The sequence below is a fragment of the Dermochelys coriacea genome, chromosome 9 (assembly GCF_009764565.3).
Source record: "Dermochelys coriacea isolate rDerCor1 chromosome 9, rDerCor1.pri.v4, whole genome shotgun sequence".
In the NCBI taxonomy this organism is placed as follows: domain Eukaryota; kingdom Metazoa; phylum Chordata; order Testudines; family Dermochelyidae; genus Dermochelys; species Dermochelys coriacea.
In genome coordinates this window covers 50,410,209-50,432,440 of record NC_050076.1, presented here as the reverse complement: position 1 = coordinate 50,432,440, position 22,232 = coordinate 50,410,209, and the positions used below count along the sequence as shown (strand labels likewise).

The 22,232-nt window shown below is 46.0% G+C and overlaps 1 protein-coding gene across 1 annotated transcript in view; it reads left to right on the top strand.

Annotated features, from left to right (window-relative positions):
* The first annotated feature begins 7,519 nt into the window (after positions 1–7,519).
* C9H3orf70 (chromosome 9 C3orf70 homolog) overlaps positions 7,520–22,232 on the top strand; it is a 41,137-nt gene continuing 26,424 nt past the window's right edge. The window contains exon 1 of the mRNA XM_038417067.2: positions 7,520–7,805. Within this exon, the coding sequence (XP_038272995.1) occupies positions 7,631–7,805 (175 nt within the window). The 5' untranslated portion in view covers positions 7,520–7,630. The remainder of the gene's footprint in view (positions 7,806–22,232) is intronic.

Below are 22,232 nucleotides of genomic sequence, written 5' to 3'. Positions count from 1 at the left end.
AAAGTCCTGAGGGGGAGGGGAAACAGCACCTCTAGCACATGGTGGAGATGGGATTGGGTGACAGAGCCCCTGGCATGAGGGAGTAGGTTGTACGGAGTTCCTGAAATAGCAGGGGCTGGCACACAGGGAGTTTGTGGGGGGAATGGAGAGATGCAATAAGTGCCTGGTGCGTGCAACGCACCCAGCCTACCCAAGCTACCAAATGTGCAACCTTCTAGTACTGACTAATCAAGCACAATAGTACGAATGTACAAACCTTTTCTGAAGAGCCTAAACATTGGTCCTGGTCAAGAAACTACAGCCAAGATTTTCAAAATCGGCATGTAAAGATAGACTCCTAGGACATTTTCAAAAGTCCTGAGCATTCAGCAGCTCCAATTTTATTTTATTTGGATTCCTGTGCCACACCCATCACCATGGTCTGAACACTACCAGCAGTACATTGAGAGATATAACTAGCATCTGCCATCTGTATGGTTCTTTCTTCCTATCCTCACATGGAAGAGACTGTATGGATTTTTTAAATTTAATTACATTTTATTTTGTGTGCCCTGTGAACTAGCAAAAGGCAGGCTGAAGATGAGTGTCTTGCACCTGAAATGGAAGGTGCTGAGGTTTGTGGAGTTTCTTAGGATTGGTCTACATTACAAAATTAGGTCAATGTAAGCCACCTTGTATTGACCTAATTGTGCATGTGTCTATGCTTAAATTTATCTCCCACTGATGTAAGTGCCCCATTACACGGCCATAGTAACACCACCTCCTCATGTGGCATTGAGCCATGGTTGACGTAGAGAGGGTGATGCAGCACAAGTGTAGACATTGCATTACTTATCTCTGCACTAACAGTCCTCCAGCAGCTGTCCCTCAGTACCTGATCCTGACTGTTCTGGTCACAACTGTGAGCTCTGCTGCCCAGAAGTTATGTAGACCAAAGCCCACCTTCCCCACCTTTAAAACCTCCACAAATTTTTGAAATGCCTTTTCCTGGTTGTCCAGCTTGGTGAGCACACCTCTATCTGCTCTCCATTGTTGTGCACAGCTGACTGTGTTGGCTGCATGTTCCAGACACACTCCTGCTTGGAGTAGATGGGAGAAATTGGATATCCTGAGCCGGTGGGGAGAAGAGGCTGTGCAGGAACAGCTTCGAACCAGCCATAGAAATATCAACATCTACGAGCAGATTGCTTGGAGGATGCAGTGGAAGGGTTACACCAATGACCTGCAGCAGTGCTATGTGAAAGCCAAGAAATTGTAGCAGGCGTACCAGAAGTCCAGGGAGATCAACAGTCAATCTGGTGCAGAGCTGCAGACCTGCCTCTTTTACAAAGACTGCATGCCAGACTTGGAGGAGACACCACCAGCAGCCCACACACCGCTGTGGATATCTCCAAGGAGCCCAAGTCACAGGCCTCTGCTCTGAACAATGAGGAGGATGGGGGACAGGTGACCAGGGGATCCAGCTGCGCAGTGAGCCAGGACCTGTTTTTGACTCCAGCATAGTCCAGTCAGTGCTGGTAGTCGAGCATGGGCGAGCCTGATGCAGAGGAAGGATCCTCAGATAAGTGTGTAAATAAATTTTCCATTACAGGGATGGCACCCCCAAATTAGCAGGACACAGCTTTCAACTTTTCATTAATTTACTGGTGCTAGAAGAGAGAGTGGTACAACCAAGAGAGGTAGAGTTGCTATCTGCTCCTCATTCCCTTCTGGAGTTATGCAGAGGGGGCCATGCAGAGCAGTGTGTTATGTAACAGAGATGTCCCTTGACTCCTCCTGAGAGATCTCAATGAAACATCCATGGAGATACCCTGCAATCCTCTCCCAAAAATTTCTAGCCTTGCTATGGAGAGCTCCATTGTGCTTGAGGAGCACAGGTGTCACGTACATTCCTGGTTCTGTACTTTCCCTCCCCTTCTTCCCATGCACACACCCTCAATTTCAGCGTGTTTGTACATGTGCATGAGAGACAGTTCAGACCCAAAAGGACCATTCTAACCCTCTAGTCTGACCTTCTACGTAACAAGGCCATGAAAAGTTTTTACACTGAGCCCACCAAATAGAGCCCTGTACTTGCTGAGTGTATCTTTTAGAGAAACATCCAATCTTGAATTAAATACTCCAGTCATGGAGAATCCACTACATCTCTTGGTAGTTTGTTTGGTTAGTAATCCACAATAACCCCTAAGACTCTTCCACAAAGTCTCCGCTTTCTAGGATACAATTCCCCATCCTGTAAGTATGCACAACATTCTAACCTGCCTTTTAAAATACAAGCTGTTTAGTTGAGTGCAGACTACCAAGCAATCCAGATCACTCTGACCTGTCTTGATTGTTATTTATCACTTGCTACCAATCTTTGTGTCACTTGAAAACTTTATCTGCAATGATTTTATATTTTCTTCCAGATATTGACATAAATCTGACCAGCTAGGGTGAGTTTGTGGGGATGTCAGTTAGTATGTTATGGTGGGAGCAAGGGCAGCTTCATCCACAGAAACCCTGCAACAGGAGCTCCTGTCTCACAGGGTTGATCCCAGTTCCCCACTCTGGGTGATGCAACCTGGTGCAGGGGTTGAAGCCGCTGCTGCTGGGAGAGTGCAGGGCAGGCTCACTCTCCAGCCTCCCCCACAGGGTCTCCCATCCTCACCAGGTCAGGATTAGGGTTGCAGTGTGAGGGCAGAAGGTGCTGCTGCGGGCATTTAGTGGCGATGAGCAACAGGTGGTGCCCGCAGAGCAGGAATGCACCCATTGAAATGGGAGGCTGCATCTGCCACTGAGTTTTAGTCACCGGATGGTTACAAGTTTTTCTCTTAGAATGGGAGCCCTGTTCAGTCTTTGAAGACAGGCATTGTTGTTAGTTTTGTGGCATAGTTTCTTTTTGGGGAACTGTTGAAAGTAGTGTGCTAGGTTGCTCTTTGCCTTAATCTCTCTGATTTGTACAGAGTTTTGAGGCATTGTTGCTCCCTGGGAACTGGGCATTGGTGTTTTGGCTGAGATTTCAGAAAGAGGGATTTGCCTGCGTGTTGTTTGACCAACTCCGTTCAAGGACTGGGGTATATAGTGCAAAAACAAGTTACACTAAGAAAATACACAGACTGTGGCATTGATTTCTCTTCCAATGGCAAGCCAACTTGCAGCCTGCCACCACTCAGCAGAGGAGCCTTAAAAAAAATTTACTTGCAAATTCAGCAAATTTAATAGGGAAACCAGTTCAACACATGAATATGGAACCAGACAATACCATTTTTACCATCACTTTTCAAGGGAGAAGCAAACTTTAACTTCACCTTAAAGAAAATTTGTGGTTGGAATATTAAGAACTTCCAGGTCATTAATGAACAAGCAAATATTCTGTACACAAATTCCTTTGCAAACTTAAAGAGCTTAAAACTACAAGCTGAGGAAGTCATATTTTAACTTGTTTTGACAGTCTACGGATGTATCGCATGAAAAATACATATGAGAAAATAGCATTTCTGCATAAAACAGAGTTAAACAAGAAATAAAAATATGCAGTTAATACAATTCTGTCCCTTATGTTTCTGAGCCACTGCTTGCAAGATACTACAGTGTATATATCACTGTTTCAAGGGTGTCTCTCCAAAGGGAAAAACATCCTGCTAAATAAATAGAGCTGTACATGGGTATTGGCAGAAATATTAAATATATATTCTAGAGAGAAAAGAAAATACAAAATTTATATAATATCTAGATTGATACAGATATACTGGTAAATAACAAAAAGGACAGGCAAGTCTTACAGAGCGATCTGGATTGCTTGGTAACCTGGGCCCATTCAAACAAAATGCATGTTAATTGCCCAATACAGAGTTATATGCATAGGACTAAGGAATTCTGGCCATGCCTACAGAATGGGGGACTGCACCCTGGAAAGCAGAGACTTCGAAAAGGATCTATGGGTTACAATGGTCAAACAATTTGAGTTTCTAGTGCCATGCTGTGACAAAAAGTGCTAATGCAGTCCATGGATGTAGAAAGAGAAGAGTAGTGAGTAGGACTAGGGAGGTGATTTTACCTCTGTGTATGGCATTGGTGAGAATGATATGGGAATACTGCATCCAGTTCTGGGGTCCATATATTAAAAAGTATGTTGAAAAATTGAAGAGGGTGCAGGAAAGAGTCATAAAACTGCAATTTCCAGACCTTAACATGATTGCATTTCTTTTAAGTGTAACCGAAATTCTATGTTTCCTGGGTTTATAATGCTTCATTTTGCGATAACTGCTGTATCCCAGTAACATTTTTGCTCTTAAGTTATTGATATATAGTCTCGCCTTACGACAGAGTTAAAATAGTTTTTGTCTGGGTGTTTAATAATCAACTGAATATTTGCTGGGGACAATTTGAACAATCTATAAATTCAAATATATTAGTGAAAGCTATTCATCAAATGATTTTGAACATCTAATAAAAATTATGTTTGCAGACAATTCATGAACAGAATAAAAGGCTAAATTGACTAAATAAACTGTTTGATCAGCTCTATCAATAGTCCATTTTACTGGAGCAGTCCTCAGACCCAGGATTCTGACTAACAACTCAAAAATATGCTGATGACTTGATTATACTCTTGCCAATGCACAACTGTCTATAAAGGAGTTTATTCCCACCAGAAGCACACTACAAGACATAGGCTCTAGAGGTCATCCTACAAAAGAATGAAATCATAATTAAAAATACAAAAAAAGAAAACCCCAGCCCAAATTAAAATGTTATTTTGGAAGCAGAGATGCTGAAGTGTTATATACCTAGCCCTGATAATAAGTATCACAAAATATTTCAAGCTAGCTATGAAAACATTAGAAGAGGAAAGGCAAGGAGGTCTTAAACTATTTGAAAATAAAATCTGGATAAATAAAATCCAATTACTCTACTACAAAACTATTCACTAGTATAATTCTGCCACTCAGGTGCAAAGTCTGGGGCCAAATCTTAACAGCTAATTGTACTTATCAGAAGAAAATGGCACTGGAGACCCTAGCCTTACCATTCTGCAAACAAATGTGTTTACAGACCAGAACTCACCAAGCAATGGCTTAAGAGCAGAACTAGAACTAATTAACACCACCACATATTAAATTTCCACTAGTATATGAACTAAAGCATAATATACTCTTTCCATAACACATCTACACTGCAATATATACCCTCAGCTGGCCCATGCGAGCTGACCCAGGCTCATGAGGCTTGGGCTAAGGCAGGGGTTCTCAACCTTTTCTTGCTGAGACTCCCCCTCAACATGCTATAAAAATGCCAGGGCCTGGTGGGAGAGGGGGAAGCGCAGGGCTCTGGGCCGGAGGTGGGGGACCCTAGGGCATAGGCATAGATTTACTTCTCTTTGTTGTGGGGGCAAGGGCTGGTGGGGCTCGAGCCAGCTCCGCACACAGGGTCCAGGGAGGGAACACCACCTCCACCCTCTGACTCACTCAGGAGGCCACTCAGCCTGTCTAGGCTGTGGGGGGATGCAAACAAAAAATATAACTCAAAGCAGGGACTCGGTTCAAGTTTGAAAACCACTCAGGGTGCAAGGAGGGGATAGCTAGGGGTTGTGTATGGGCAGGGAAGTAGCTCAGGAAGCAGGTATTTAGGGGCTGTGTATGGGGGGGCTCCCAGCTTCAGCCCCCCGCTACCCCTGGCTTGGGGGGGAGGTTTGTCAGCTTCAGGCCCACATCACTCCTGGGGGGCGCTGCCAGCTTCAGCCTGCACCGCTCCCAGCTGGTGGGGGGGGGGGCCCACCAGCTTCAGCCCCACACTGCTCCCAGCTGGTGGGGGGGGCTGCCGGCTTCAGCCCTGCGCCAATTCCAGCTGGAGTGGGAGGGCTGCTAGGTTTACCCTGCGCTGCTCTTGGCTACAGCACTGGGGCTCGGGGTACTGGGTTTCAGCTGTGGGGCTCCATGGCCCCCTTCAAAGGGCTCATGAACCCCCAGGGGGCTGCAGACCCCTGGTTGAGAACTGCTGGGCTAAGGGCCTGTTTAATTGCAGTGTAGATGTTTGGCCTCGAACTAGAGCCCGAGCTCTGGGATGGTGGGGATAGGAAAAGGAGGGTCCCCATGAGCCAGAGCCAGCTGACATGGGCCCGTTGTGGGTTTTTAATAAAGTGCTTCACAACCAAAAATGACAACTAAGGGAAGACATGCTGTTTCTACAGCACACCCATGCATCAGCATCACTACAGCACTGAGAAGTGGGGTGTAGGGAAACAAGCTCACCCCAAACTGAATACTGAAAACATCAGACAAAACCCAAAACTTCTATACAAATCGTGGAAGGGGAGAACAGATGAGAAAAAAGACAGACTTTTAATAGATCCCTACATACAACTCTCAAGCAACTCACTGCAGCGAGATCAGGAAAACAAGGTGGACTGTTCCCAAATACAGAATCAGTGATCACAAACTGAGAAAAACAAAGCACAATGCAAACCCAAAGAGGAATGACTGTGCAACCACGAAAGAAGAAACTGAAATGGAAAGACATTTTCTACTCCAATGTCCACAATATGAAGTAGTGTGCCAATGATATTTTCTCAAGTTACCAGAAACAAATACATAAAAATAATAAATAACACATGGCTCTGAAGTGAATGAAAAAAGCTCTCATACTAGGGAAAAATAAGGTGAGAGGAGAAATAGTGTCATATAATTTGCCACCAAATCAGACATATTAATGGCAAATGGCTACAAGGGACTAAACCCCTAAATATTGCTGTGATGACCTACCCTGGGCAGATGCTGAATTACCTCTGCCAGAGACAGTTGCCTAGGTTTTTGTACAGGTTGCCAGCACTGCTGTCTTGTCATCCCAGCGGATCATTCTGATTATGAATTTGCTGGAGGAGGAAAGGGGGCTGCTAGGGAGCAGGAGCAGTGTCTGCAGTGGGGAGGTGCACAGAGGTGTGTGCGTGGGGGGAGGAAGGGATGCTGTTCAGCTATACAAGGAGGTGTGGGGGGCAGGGGGTGCGTGGGGCCAGGGATAGGCCACTCAGCAGCTGGTTACATAGCAAACCGCCCCTGACTCAGCAATGGAGCATCCTTGCCATAGGGACAAAGGGATGCGGATCATCCCAGCCCCACACAGGGCACATCCCGGCCACCCGGCTCTCAGTTTAATACACATGAGTGACTTGATAGGGGATGGGGGGCAGCGGCTCCCAGCTGGGTATATGGGGGGGGCAAAGCCGCTGTGGCGGGGAGTGGTAGAGTCTGTCCAGCTGTGTGTGTGTGAGGACAAGAGGGAGGCGGGGGCGGGGGCGGAGGCTGGGCAAGCTGTGGGGAGGGGGGGGGCTGACCAGGCAACCCAGCTGTGAGGGAAATGCTATGTTGGGGGGCATCAGAGGCTGCCCAGCTCTGACCGGGGTCGGGAGGGGCTGGAGCCGGCATCGGGCCGGAGACCGGCAGCCTGCGGGCCCTGGGCGGGCTCCGGAGCGCCGCAGCCCCGCCCCGGCCGGCTGGCCGGGGGAGGCGCCTGCTGGTCGGGCCCCGCGCGGCGCGGCGCGGCGGGCGCTGGGCGGAGCCGGGCGGGCTGGCCGGGCCCTGCCCGCGGCGCTCGCTGCCCTGTGGCGCGGGGGACGCTCCCCGCTGGCGGCTCGGCTCGGCTCGGCGGCGCCATGAGCGGGGCGGCGGCCGGGAAGAGCGAGAAGCGGGACGAGGCTCAGGCGCTGGCCCGCAGCTGCGCGGGGAGACCCGACTTCCAGCCCTGCGCCGGGCGCCCGCTCTGCGCCACCCACAGCCACGGCCGCTGCTTCCGCCTGCACTGGTGCTGCCACCTGGGCTGGTGCCACTGTGAGTGCGGGCGGCCGGGGTCGGAGCGGGGGGAGGGGGCGCGGGGTCGGAGCCGGCCGGCCGGGCGGGGCCGGGGTCGGAGCGGGGGGAGGGGGCGCGGGGTCGGAGCCGGCCGGCCGGGCGGGGCCGGGGTCGGAGCGGGGGGAGGGGGCGCGGGGTCGGAGCCGGCCGGCCGGGCGGGGCCGGGGTCGGAGCGGGGGGAGGGGGGCGCGGGGGTCGGAGCCGGCCGGCCGGGCGGGGCCGGGGTCGGAGCGGGGGGAGGGGGCGCGGGGGTCGGAGCCGGCCGGCCGGGCGGGGCCGGGGTCGGAGCGGGGGGAGGGGGCCGGGGAGGGGGCGCGGGGTCAGAGCGGGGGGAGGGGGCGCGGGGTCGGAGCCGGTCGGCCGGGCGGGGCCGGGGTCGGAGCGGGGGGAGGGGGCGCGGGGTCGGAGCCGGCCGGCCGGGCGGGGCGGGGTCGGAGCGGGGGGAGGGGGCGCGGGGTCGGAGCCGGCCGGCCGGGCGGGGCGGGGTCGGAGCGGGGGGAGGGGGCGCGGGGTCGGAGCCGGCCGGCCGGGCGGGGCCGGGGTCGGAGCGGGGGGAGGGGGCGCGGGGTCGGAGCCGGCCGGCCGGGCGGGGCCGGGGTCGGAGCGGGGGGAGGGGGCCGGGGAGGGGGCGCGGGGTCGGAGCGGGGGGAGGGGGCCGGGGAGGGGGCGCGGGGTCGGAGCCGGCCGGCCGGGCGGGGCCGGGGTCGGAGCGGGGACTCAGGGCGTGGGGGTGCAGGGTTTCTGTCAGACGCAGGGTTTACAGTTTAGTCCAATGGCTCTCAGCATCTCTTGCTGTACACCTGGCGGGGCTGGGAGCGTGGCTGGCGTGGGGCTGGTGAGGGGGTTGTCCAGGGAGGGGCTGTTACGGGGTGGGGGGTTGGCCAGGGAGGAAGGGGCTTGTCTGGGTTGGAGCAGGGCTGTCATGCGAAGGTTGGCCAGGGAGGGGGCTATGGCCAGGGCGGGCATGGCATGGGGCGGAGGAGAGGGTTGACTGGGGAAGGGGGCTGGGACTGGAGTAGGGCTGGGACTGGAGTAGGGCTGGGCTCAGAGAGGGGCCGGGGTGGGGTTTGGCTGGGGGAAGGGGGTCAGGGCTGGTGTGGGATGGGGGTTGGCCAGTGCAGGGTCAGGGCAGGGCACGGGCTGGGGCACTGCGCTTGGGCTGGGGATACATTCAGCGGCCTTGACCCTGCTGCTGATCCAGGCAGGGGAGGCTGTGGAGGTAGGTATTGGCTGTACCCTACTGCAGCACGGGCTTTGTGCCCTTCCCTGGTCTGGGTGAGCCCGCTCGGTTCTGGTGGTGGCCATGAGTGAAAAGGCGGTTGCTGCTCTGTGGTCCTTGTCCTCTTGTCACCATGGCGCTGTGCAAGTGATGCCCCGGGTGGTGCCTGCGTGTTCTGGACAAGGACTTTGGCCCAGCCACTGAAGACCCTGATCAGAGAATCGAGCCTAGGTTTTAAAAATGAGCCTGGTGCAGACTGGGACTGAGCTGTGCGAGTTAGTCAGTGTGGTGTGGGTGTGTGGGGAATTGGGGTAGCCACCCCTCTGCTGAAAGCTTGGGGAGCAAGCAGCATACCCCATAGCTGTCCCTCTTCTTTGTATCATGTGCTCCGCCTGCTTCAATCTGCTTCAACAACTGCCTTTCTCAATTCGCTGTTTGAATTCAGCAGTTGAAACTGGAAATAAGATTTTTTGTAATGGTGAGTGTAATTAACCAGTAGAACAGATTTCTTATAGGCGTGTAAATTCTCCATCATTTGGAGTTCTTAAATCAAGGCTGGGTGTCTTTCTAAAAGACATGCTGTAGTTCAAAAGTGGGTTGTTGATCTAGAATCAAATTGTGGGGTAAAATTCTGTGGCTAGTGGAGGTTGGATTTCTGGTCTTAAAATTCATTAAATGTACAAATACTTACACAGTGAAAGCATCGATCAGTGAGGCTTAGAGTTTATGTACATCACTATTGAGTCTTGGTGCTATTTAAGGATCTCCACCTTAACTTGATATAAAATGGGAATTAAGACCAAATAAATGCTTTCCATAGTTAGGTTTCCAAAAAATGAACACCTTGGTTTGAGCTTATTCATGCTTCCTTTAATTGTAAAGTATTAATACATTTATTTTATAAATGTAAAGTTTTTGGTACTCCAAAGTTAAATTTTTGGAGGAATTGCATTTTTAGGTATGGTAATGGGGAGACATTCTGTCAGTAACACCGACTGTATAGAAGAAAGTGGATAACATTTGCGTCGCGTTACTTTTTTGCACTTTCCCTCACATTTTGACTGGTATAGTTAGTGAGTTTTTCAGTAAAATTTCCATCTATCTGAGGTTGGTCAAAAGTAAATTTCATCGGTATCATATGACCATTTGTTTATTTTTTAAACTTTTTATTAGGGCAAAGTTACAATAAAAAGTTAACATTACTTATGAAGTCTCAGGTTAATGTTCCAAGAACCTGGCTAATAATTTTGGCTTGCTGACTGGGGAGCCCTCCTCCTTTGAGTACGATAGAAAGGGAGACCAAATTTGTCAATATCTGTGCTCTCTTCGGTGCATCTCTTGTGTACGTAAGTGGTGTGAAAACCTTTCTATTACAAGGACAGTCCATATTTTACTGTACCACAGTACAATAGGAGTAACGGTGGGTCACACATGTTCAGTAATGTGCAATAGAGTTTAGCAGGTAATAATATAAAATGTTATCTTTAAAATGCAGATTTTTTTATTGGCTCATTAAGTAAGCTGGTCAGGGGATCTGTAGGAAATAGGCATTTTGTCATAAGATGAATCTCACTAATAATTTCCTCCTCAAAACATTTAATTCTTGGACATAACCATCACATATGCAAGCACGTTTCCCCACAACCCTTCCAATCAAGCATCTCACTAGAAACAAAAATATGATGGATCTTAACTGGAGTCATCATCAGGGCCATGCAGAGGTTCTGGGAACATGGGACAAAATCTGAAACTGAGGGCCCCTCACCCTTTTAAAAAAAAAATTACCATGGAGATGAGAGTTTAAGAAGAGGGGAGGAGAATGAGGGGCACAGAGTGGGCCCAGGCCTGTGGAGTCTCTTCCCTCCCTGCTGGGATGGGGGGCCAGGGAGGGAAGGGGCGGTCAGAGAGGACCCAAGCCTGTGGGGATGCTGCCCACCCTGCTGGGATTGTGGGTCTCTGCCTTGTGTGTGGCGAGGGGCTGCTCTTGGTCCTGTCTTTCCCTGAGCTCCAGTCCCACTGCTGGTGGGAGCGGTATCCCCAACTCTACTTCTGTATCCGGGCTCTTGGCCTGGCAGATTGCCTCGGGACCTGGTGCGATGAAGCCAGTGGTTGCAATGGTGGGATCTGGGCCAAACGTGAGTGGCACTGCGATCTGTGACCTTGTGTGCCGGTCACAATGCCTCTGGCTCAAATTTGGCCTAGAGACCCCTTTGTCATTTTGAGGGGCAGGAGCAAACTAGTACCCACTCCAAGTGGTCCTGGTGACCATTTGTTTATCTTGAGCCAGAAAAGTTGCTTTCCCAGTTCTGTTTTTTCATATTCTCAACCAGCCTTGCAAATAGATTGTTTTCCATCTACAGGGAATACAATATGTTCATATCCCAGCTTATGCTATTAAAGGAAATTTGTGTTTTATGGGAAGATTCACCGTAGTTGTTTTCCTTTATCTTACAACTTTTTTTTTCTTTGTATTTTTGTGCAAATGCATTTTTAAAGCTCCTCCTTCCTCCTCAAATACTAATGGGATCAGTCTATTGATCACAGTAAAACTGAGACTCTGTCTTATCCGAAAAACATTGCTGGGTTTCAGGCTGTCAGCGTGAAAGATTGTTTTTTCTTAAAGTGGTTGTGCCCATGAGGATTGATAAATTGCCACATAAAACACTTAGCAATTTATCTCTAGCACTGTTCAAGCTGCAAGTTTTGTGTAAAGGAAGGAGCAAAAAGTGACAATCCTGAAAAATATATGATGGCTCAAGAAAGTGGAAGTCTTTCTATAAACAAAATTTAAATTTAAAACTTGGTTTTGGAAATCCAGATGTATCACTTTTGACAAACAATACTTTTTTTTTTCCTAACTGTATAGTTAGTTATACATGTTCAATCATTACTATACAGTTAATCTCTTCCTTCTGGTTTCAAGTAGGCTTATCCCGTTTTATATTGTATCAATGGTATTGACATTGGGTGGGGACTGAACCAAGGTTTTGAGGTTTTTCAGTCTCCCTTCTGACCTGCTCTTGATTTTGGAAACCCAGTATCATCCTTCATATTAAGTATAACCAAACATGGTGCTGGAAGAAGTCTGTGTATAGGTTCCCTTGACTATAGCCCCAAGGAATTATTTTTTGACTAATTTGTGCAGGTTTGTTTGCAGTCACAATATTCCTATTACAGATCTTGGCTAGTGGAATTGACCTTTTGCTAAATGTGTCAAGTGTTCCTCAGTAGAGCTGGGTGAATTTTTTTTGGTGAATAGTAAATTTGCTGGAAAATGCAGTTTCAGGGTGACCAAAGCTTATTTGCAGATTTGGTAAAGAGTTTCAGCCAAAGAGAAAATGAGGATTTTTTTTTTCAAAAATGTCAAAAGAAGATTGTACATCTTCAAAACAAATCATTTCAACATTTTGTATTGAAAACCTGAACAAAATTTTTTTGATTTTTCATTTTGGTAAGAAAAACAGAGGAAAATGAGTTTTGGTTCTAAACAAACCAAGTCTTGGTTTTTTTTGAGGAGTGTGGGGGTTGTTGGCCATCAAACCAAAACATTAATTATTTGTGCAGCTATAATTATCATCCTCTTCTAGCCTACATTCCCCCTTAATGATTTCTTCAAATCTTTTCCAATCTAGTTCACTTGCTTTGAATGCTTCACCTTTTCCTGTCTGTAATTCTGCTCATTAGCTTTCTTTTTTTCCTCTGGAGTAGGAATACTTTTTATATTTAGTGGTATTTTAACACTGCTATGTGAAAATAGAGTGTTGAGCACTTTTGGGTTGGGAATATAAGAACAGCCATACTGGGTCAGACCAAAGGTCCATCTAGCCCAGTATTCTGTCTTCTGAAGTGGCCAATGCCAGGTGCCCGAGAGGGAATGAACACAACAGGTAATCATAGGCGCCGACTCCATTGGTGTTCCGGGGCTGGAGCAGGGAAAAATTTCCCACAGGGAAAAAATTAGTGGGTGCTCTGCACCCACTGGCAGCTAAGCTGCCCTTCCCCTACCTCCCCCCGCCCTGAGCACACTGCATCCCGGCTCCTCCGCCTACCTCCCAGCGCTTCCCCCAGCTGCCGCCAAACACCTGTTTGGAGGCATGCTGGGAGGGAGGAGGAGGAGCAGGAATGTGGCATGCTCAGGTGAGGGGGCGGGGAAGAGGCAGGGCCGGGGCGGAGGTTTGGGGAAGAAGTTGGAATAGGGGCAGGGAGGGGACGGAGTTGTGGTGGGGACTTTGGGGAAGGGGTTGGAAAGGGGGTGGGGCAGGGGTGGGAAGAGGCAGGGCATGGGCTGGGCCGCATGGAAGGGGTGGAGTGGGCATCGAGCACCCAGGGGAAAGCAGGGAAGTTGGTGCCTATGCAGGTAATCAAGTGACCCATTCCCTGTTGTTGTAAAGGGACTTAGGTGTAGCCAGTCATGTCACAGCTTGGCAATAACATTGTTCTGTCTTTACAAAGCATTATAAGGAGTGAATTCCATTTTAAACTCTCTCTGATCCAGAGCCTGTTTTGGAGACAAGGGAGGTCAAACTCTTCTACCCCCTAAGAAGTTTTTGTTTGTTTCAGGATGTCTTATTTCAGTTGGCCAAGCTATTGGCTGAAGAATAGTAGTATGTAATCGTCCAATTACAGAGTGAATCACAATGCGTATGAACATGGGGGGCAAATTGAGGTTGCACAGGCAACCTTAATTCTGGTATTTCCTCACTTTAAGAGCTTGACTTTGCAACCTTAACATAGTAATTTTTGTCCTGTAAGTTCCTAACTTTTTACAAATGCAAACTGAAAAGACAAGTTCCATCAGGTGGAACCATATTGGTTCCTATATGGGTCATCAGCGGGGTTGCGACCTTTAGAGCTGTAGCACACATCTCTACCGCTTTAGTTAATGGGTTAACTGATAGCAGTAGTAATCTGTTATCCTCTAGGTGGCCCACCCACTAGAGGATGAAGGTCCATTTTTGTCACAGGGTTTCACAGGTATATGCTGACAGCTGAGGAATAGTGAGACTTGGGGATAGTGGGTTAAATTCTAGATTGTGGAAGAAAATGTGCTAGTGGTTGTAGCCTTTTTGCCTTTGCCCCGCTCTTCTGCAACACTGCCCCTTCCCACTGGGTCCTGATCCTGTCCTGTCTTCCTTGCTCCTATCCATACCTTCCTGCAAACCCTTCTCCATCCCTTAGTGTGCCTGGGTACCAGCAGAGTGGGCATTGAAAGCTCAGGAGAAATGTTCTCCCTGCTCTGTTTCTATCTGGTGCTACAGTGGTCCCTGATGGCCAGGAGGAGCAGTTGCAGGAAATGTCCTGCTCAGCTGCTTCAGCTCTGGAATGGTGCATGCAGTCACTCTGTGGCGATCATATGTGTTCAGTCCAGTCAGCACGCAGGAGCTGTGTGGGGATGGAACATGCTCAGTGCAGATGGAATCTTCTGGGAATTTAGCTGTCAGTCTTTAACAAACCTCTACTGAGCATGTGCAAACTGGTTTTGGTTGTGGGTTTTTTTTTTGAGAGGTTTATAATTGGCAAAATTCAGATGGATTTTCACATAGATGGCAAAAGGCACAGCTTCAAAGCATGAAAGTGCTCGAATTTCTCCATGAAACAGTTGTAAGAGTTTTTTAATATGGGAAAAACATTGCCCTCTTACATTGTTTTTAGAAACAGCTGAACTATTTTTGCTGAAATGTAAAATAAATAAATAAACCAGAGGCAACCTAGTATGGTAAAGTTTGGCAAAGTTCTAAACAACTGAAAGCAGGGATATACAATGGCAAGTGTTAGATAACTGTAACTTGAGTTGTCAAGAGCTCATTGCCAAAGGTTTTCAGCTGCAAGGGAGACATTTTCCACTTTGTTCCCCCTTTAGTTGCTCTGGATAAAGATCTTGAGAGTAATCAAACATTTTTTTACATAATTTGTCATAATTTATAATCTTATATTTATGCAATAACCAGACATTTTTGCTGCTTCTTCTAGCCTGACCACCTGCATAATGCAGACTCTAGAATTTCATCCAGTGAATTCTTGCATAAAGCTAATAATGTGTAGTTGAACAGGAGCATCTCTTTTAAACTTCAAATGATGGGAGAATTCACCACATCCCTAGATGAATTGTTTCAATAGCTAATTACCCTCCCTGTTAAAATTGTACATTTTATTTCTGACATGCACGAGGTGGGTGAGGTAATATCTTTTATGGGACCAACTTCTGTTAGTGAAAGAGACACACTTACATAGAGCTCTTTTGGCCATTTTATTTTTAGTCTGAATTTGTCTAGATTCAGTTTAAAGCCATTGGATTTGGTTAGGTCAGGGGTTCTCAAACAGGGGGATGGGACCCCTCAAAGGGTTGCAAGATTATTACATGGGGGTTGCTAGCTGTCAGCCTCCATCTCAAACCCCACTTTGCCTCCAGCATTTATAATGGTGTTAAATATATAAAAAAATGTTTTTAATGTATTTAGGGGGGTCGCACTCAGAGGCTTGCTATGTGAAAGGGGTCACCAGTACAAAAGTTTGAGAATCACTGGGTTAGGTCTTTGTCTGCCGGATTAAAGAGTCCTCTATCATCAGAAATCTTTCCATATAGATACTTATTCACCATGATCATGTACTTTGTGCAAAGAAGAATTCACATGATAAACTGGATTAATTTTCAAATCCAGTTTAAGATGGTGTATCTGGAAGTAATGGTGCAGAAACACTTAGACGCTAGGGTGATGAATGCTATATAAAGCCTGTAAAAGATAGAAGAGAGGCGTTTTACCAGTTAATATCCTAGAAATGTCCATAAAGACAACTTGATGCCTAGAGTAGCATAAAGGTTGCTTCTCTCCCCATATTAATGGCCTTTCATCTCATTTTGAATAGTTATAGTATTGTAACTTACTTTTACCAAAGGGAATAAAAATGAAATAGAATGTTCTATTCTCATATATAACTCTAAGGGCTACTACTAAATGTCTACTGTTTCTTTTGTACTACTTTTGATATTGGTATACCATTTTAGATCTAGACTACATCTGTTAGTTGTTTTGAAAGTTTAGTCTCAAAATCATAACATGAACAAAATATTAAATCTGTATAGCTGCAAGATATCCCAAATATGCAGAATTTATCAGACTGTGGAGAAACATTGATAGGTTTAAAAGAACCATCTGCGTTGAATTTTGATATCTTAACTTTGAATTTGGGTAATGTTTAGAAAACTGTAAATATGTTTACAAAAATCCTAATATTGCTTTGTAGGAATAGGCATAAATCAGGTTTTAAATTCAAGTTACCCACTGCAAATACCTTTTGCAGGGTTAATTCTTCTGTCAGCTACAGTATTGAATAGAAATTGTTACTCACTTTTTTCCAGAGTTCCTAAGAAAGGGAGACTTGTACACCAAAAAATTTCCCACCAGATGAAAACAATTAGTTACTCTACATGAAGATGAAACTGCATCACCTGTTCTCTCCTGCCTTTGAGGAGATCAGGCTCACAGAGAGTGTGCCTTTGCCCTAAAGTTAGAGGCCTGATAGTCTTTAAGAGCCCTGGAAAAATTATTCATCTCACATACAACTATGATCAAAGGGCTAAATGACTGTTTTTGTGGGTCCAGATCAAGACTTGCCATAGGTTTTTTGTTGGACAATATATGGAGCTATGGATATTTCAGGTGGGAACTTGCACTGCCAAAGGAAAAATACAGTAAGATTGTTCCCCTCAGTGGATCTCAGTTTTCCATATCCTGTAACAAACTTTAATTCTCCAGAGAATTCTAGGAGTATTAATTGAAGAAGTTACTCACTCTTGAGTCCATGCTCCTAGTCAGAGCTCAAAATTCTAACCCTTGATTCCAGCAAGTGTCACCACTCTTGTAGTGGAATGAGTGATAGGCGGCATTGGGCATTGTTGTGCTTGCAGTACAGATGGGGTGCAAGATTCCCTCTTCTGGAACATACAGATTTGGTACTTTTGAGCTATTCGAGGGTTCCCCCATCAGGCTCACTTGGGGAGTATAAACCCAAGAGTGTGTGATTTCAATGCATCCTGAAATAAGTTCCCTCTAAGCTGCACAGCAAACTATCAAGGGCTGTGCAGATGGGGAGTGGCGCCTCTCCCCCAGCCCCAGAGCTGGCGCGGCCTGGGAGAGGAGCCTCTCCACGGGTCCTGGCCCAGCCTGGCCCCACCCCAGAGCCCACACCCCCAGCCAGAGCCCTCACCCTCCTGCACTCCAAAACTTTGCCCCAGCCCTGAGCCCCCTCCCACACTCCAAGCCCTTCGGCCCCACCCCTGCCACACATCACCTCCATGTTGGTGCACATAACAAAATTCATTCTGCACATGGATGTAAAAAATGAGAGGGAACATTGATCCTGAAGCATCCTGAGTCTTGTAGGCTCAGCTGGATGTTTTGAGGCTGTTAAACTTCACCTCTAGGACATATCATAATGACAGGCCTGTGCCAGAGTGATCTGCACTGACAAGCTCAAATGGGAGTTTTGAGGCTAGCATCCTGAAGGCTTTTGCCCTCATGGCTTTCAAAGCTGGCACTGTGTTAAACTTACTGGACGCACTGGGGACAGCTTTCAGGAGCTCCCTACACAACCTGAACACCCATGGCAGTAGCTGATCCCAGAACAACTGTCATTGTTCGCCCCAAGCCACCACCAAACAGAGTTGGGTTTGTCCATGAGGAACAATTTCTTAAAACATTTATATTTCATTTCCCACTAATTTACATATGCTGACTTGCAGGCCTTTGTATTAGTACAATCTTATGATTTAGCAGAAGTATACAAATGACTTGGTAAGATGGACCAGTATTTGTTTTTTCTTGGAGATAAAAATAAAACAAACTTCAGCTGCGTAATTCTGAAGGTGTGGATTTCAGGCCCCATTGTTGTTTCTACTACATGTTGTGGATTTATATAAATTAATCTAGAAAATTGCTGCTAATCTATCTGATTTCAGGTAGTCTAGACAATATGCCTCACCCCACCCCCATGTTGTAGTATTTATGCATTTTAAACCTTTGGGTTTTTTTTCTTCCATTTGTGTTGGCTTCATGAAATCTTTTATCCATGGGATACAGAATTAGTTTTCTCACCAAATTAATTTAAATTTTTCATCTAGCTAATAATAATGTGAAACAATGAGCATTATATAACTGATAACTAAGTAAATTTGTAATACGTACCAGATGTCCCTTCATGAAGTTTTGCCAATATTCCAGTTTTAGTGTATTCGCATATTAAGTACATCCCCCCCCCCCCCCCCAAAAAGCCTGTTTGAGCGTGGCAGCTAGGGCTTGTTTTTAGTGTATCTGTTATTTATTTGAGGCAATTTAGAAGATGTTATGTATGCGTGATTTTTATAAGATTCCAGAATTGTCATCTGCCTGTTGCTCTGAAACCTAAAATGTCTGATTCAGTGTGAAGCGATGGAAACCGCTACAAGCATGGCTGACAGCTCTTTCTGTTCAGCATATTCAGGTTCAATCATCACTGGGATTGGCTGTCTGTTACCATCCCATTTTTAAGTTCTCAGCCATTTTGACTTTATGAATTATATCTGTATGGTGTACACTGTACAGCTACAGTAAAGCATGTGTTTGTGGCATGTATCTATGCCAATGCCTTGACCATTGAGATATCGGAGGTAACTGAACCAATCACCACCCTTACTCTACAGCTAATTTGCATGCAACAGTTTAATTCATTGTATGAGGGAGACTAGACGGATGGTGGATTACTTGACCAAACTGCAACAGTTCTTCAAAAACACCCACCCAGTAACGCCAGATGTACATAGCCCCTTACCACAGCACCCCCACCCCCTGTCACCATCCACACAAATCAACGCAAAATCTTCCTCCTAATATTCTAGCCTCCTCAAAGAGGCTGTTGCTTTATCTGATCACTGACTAATCTCCAGTGTAATGTGGAGCAATTATAGTTCTTGGCAGATTGAGCTAACCAAACAATCTTTGTTTGAAAAAATAGTTGGAGAATATAGCTCCTTGGTCCCTGGGTATGTACAGTTTTTCATCTGCTATTTCAATATGCAAGGGAGGTGTGTGGATTTCAAAGGACTCACCTCCCATTCAGGCACCAAAATATAATTAGCCAGATTTTCAAAAGAGCTCATACTTTATGCACTGTACTGAGCTCTTCTGAAAATCTGGCCATAAGAGTCAGAATGGGAAGCTTTGGGTGCTGAGCTCTTTTGAAAATGTGCCCCCCGGTCTAGATATAGTTCTTCTTTAAGTCTTCGAAGGAATAAAAACCTTGCCCCGATGCAGTGATAGATATAAAGCAGACCCCCATCCCCACTAGACTAATTTTTTTTCAAGGCTAAAGTGAAGCCATTATAATTTCTAAAGGCTCAGTATTGAAATTCCACTTTATCAACTTGGCAAGGTCACTCCCTTCCCCATTACAACCTTACTCTGCAAACTCTGTCAGAAAGTCCTCTGTGGTTCTCAGAGCTTTAGTCCCTCATTTTTTTTTAAACGTTTGTACTGTCCTCCTTTGTGTTTGCTACCACTCTGATTTATTTGTCAGCATACTTGGTTATAGTTGAATTTGCATTCACTAGCCTCGCACACAGACTCTTGTGTAGGCTTCAGTTCTTGTTCAGCAATACAAACAGGCTCAGGTGTATAAGGGAGCCTGCTTGCAAGGGAATACATGTGCAATCAAAACTTTCTAAGAAGGTAGGATTACTTCAATAATGCATGCTTCCCCACTGTGATGGAAGTAGCTCTGCAGACCAAATGGAAGTACTCCAGAATTACAAGTTGAGTACAATTGTTAGGAAATTGGGTCTCTGAGGTTTTTGTCTCTTAAAGGCATTGGAAAAGTCCCTGCTGTTACTAGGAATGAAGTTTTAATCAATCTGTTTCCAACTCTGTAGAGTAAATGGAGGCTCTTGGAACTGAGCAATCCATAAAGAAGTAGGTCGATCACTGTTTTTTTGTTTTAACTTGTATAACTAGCTGATGCTGTTTGTAGCCTTTCTTGGCTTTTCTGATACTGGCTGAATAAGCATTCTGATCCTGGCGGTGAACTCTTTTCAGATTCACATTTAACAAAGATTTTGAATATCTGTTGCTCTATGATTTAAAGTTTGAGGAATGGTTTTGTTTTGTTTACACTATTTTTGTATTCATGCCTAAAAGCTATATGCTATTTAAATGGACTTGTGTATATTATTGACACTGTCCTTTATATTGGGCTTGACTTGCCTCATTGAATTCCATTTAAATTGACACTTTTTATGCTAATAGGGTTAACCTAGACTACTTAATTTGAAGGACATTATATAAAGTCTCTTATTGGAAAGGGTTTGAGAGGCAAACACAAATATTAAGAAAGGAAGAATCTGGAGTCACAGAGTTGTAGTTTTAAAATCTTAACAGAATGGGACTACAGCTGCCAGTATATCTTTGCTACATTTATACTTAAAGACCTGGCATGGGATAGTATGTGTGGTATAAAGACCAGATAGTCTTTGATAGAGTATTTTAGCTTTTCTCATAGACTTTAAGGTCAGAAGGGACCATTATGATCATCTAGTTCACAGAACCTCACCCATCCATTCCTGTAATAGACTCATAACCTCTGCTTGAGTTACTGAAGTCCTCAAATCATGTTTTAAAGATTTCAAGTTACAGAGAATCTGCCATATACACTGGTTTAAACCTTCAAGTGAATCATGCCCCACGCTGCAGAGGAAAGTGATACAGATCTTCTTGTATGATATTCCAGTCCTCCTCCATATTGGCAATGCCTCTCAAATTTGTGTCATCTGCAAATTTTATTAGTATACTCCCACTTTTTGTGCAAAGGTCATTAATAAAAATGTTAAATAAGATTGGTCTCAAGACTGATCCCTAAGGAACTCCACTAGTAACCTCCCTCTAGCCTGACAGGTCACCTTTCAGTATGACCTGTTATAGTCGCCCCTTTAACTAGTTCCTTATCCACCTTTCAATCCTCCTTTTAATCCTATCTTCTCCAGTTTAACTAGTAATTTCCCCTGTTATCCTCTAGTTGCTTACAAATTGGTTGTTAAATCATTTGTTTTAGTATCTTTCTAGATATCGAAGTTAGGCTGACTGGTCTATAATTCCCCAGGTCCTCTTTGTTCTCCTTTTTAAAGATAAGTGCTATGTTTGCCCTTTTCCAGTCTTCTGGGACCTCTCCCTTTCTCCATGAATCTGAAAGATAATAGCTAATGGTTAAGATTGCTTCAGCTAGTTCCTTAAGTATCCTAGGTTGAATTTCATCAGGCCCTGCCAACTTGAATACATTGGACTTATCTAAATATTCTATTCTTTTTCTGTTTTGGCTTTCATTCCTTCCACCTTCTTGTTAGTATTAATTGTGTTGAATATCTGATCGCCATTAACCTTTTTAGCAAGGACTGAAGCAAAATAGGCATTAAACACCTCGGCCTTCTTGATGATGTTAGCTTTCCTTCCCCACTAAGTAAAGGACTGACACTTTTCTTTGTCTTTCTCTTGCTCCTAAAACAGGGTGTGACGGGGCAAGGCCAGATGGCTATGGAAGAGTAGTGGGAGATAGATATATTAGCTCCAGGCTAAACAAATCCCTGGTACCAGGATAAGTGAAATAGCAGCTGCTCCAGGTCAATTAACACACCTGGGGCCAATTAAGAACTTTCCAAAAGGCAGGGAGAAGGTTCGGTTGATTGGGACACCTGAAGCCAATCAGGGGCTGGCTGAAAATAGTTAAAAGCCTCCCAGTTAGTCAGGTGGGTGTGCATGTCAGGAGCTGTGGGAGGAAGTTGCGCTGTTGGAGAGACTGAGTAGTACACACCATATCAGGCACAAGGAAGGAGGCCCTGAGATAAGGGTGAAGTGGAGCTTGAGGAATTAAGGGCTGCTGTGAGGGAAGTAGTCCAGGGAATTGTACATGTCATGTTTCTAAAAGATCAGCTACCATAGCTGATACTATTAGGGTCCCTGGGCTGGAGCCCGGAGTAGAGGGTGGGCCCGGGCTCCCCCCCCACCTTTGCCCCCTGATTAATCACTGAGACTAGGAGACAACAGAGACTGTGCAAGGAAGGATAACTTCTCCTCACCTCCCTCGCTGGCTGATGATGAAAATGGCTCAGTAGACTGTGACCCTTGTCTCTAGAGAAAGAAGGGTTACGTGGAGGATCACAGTGAGTCTCT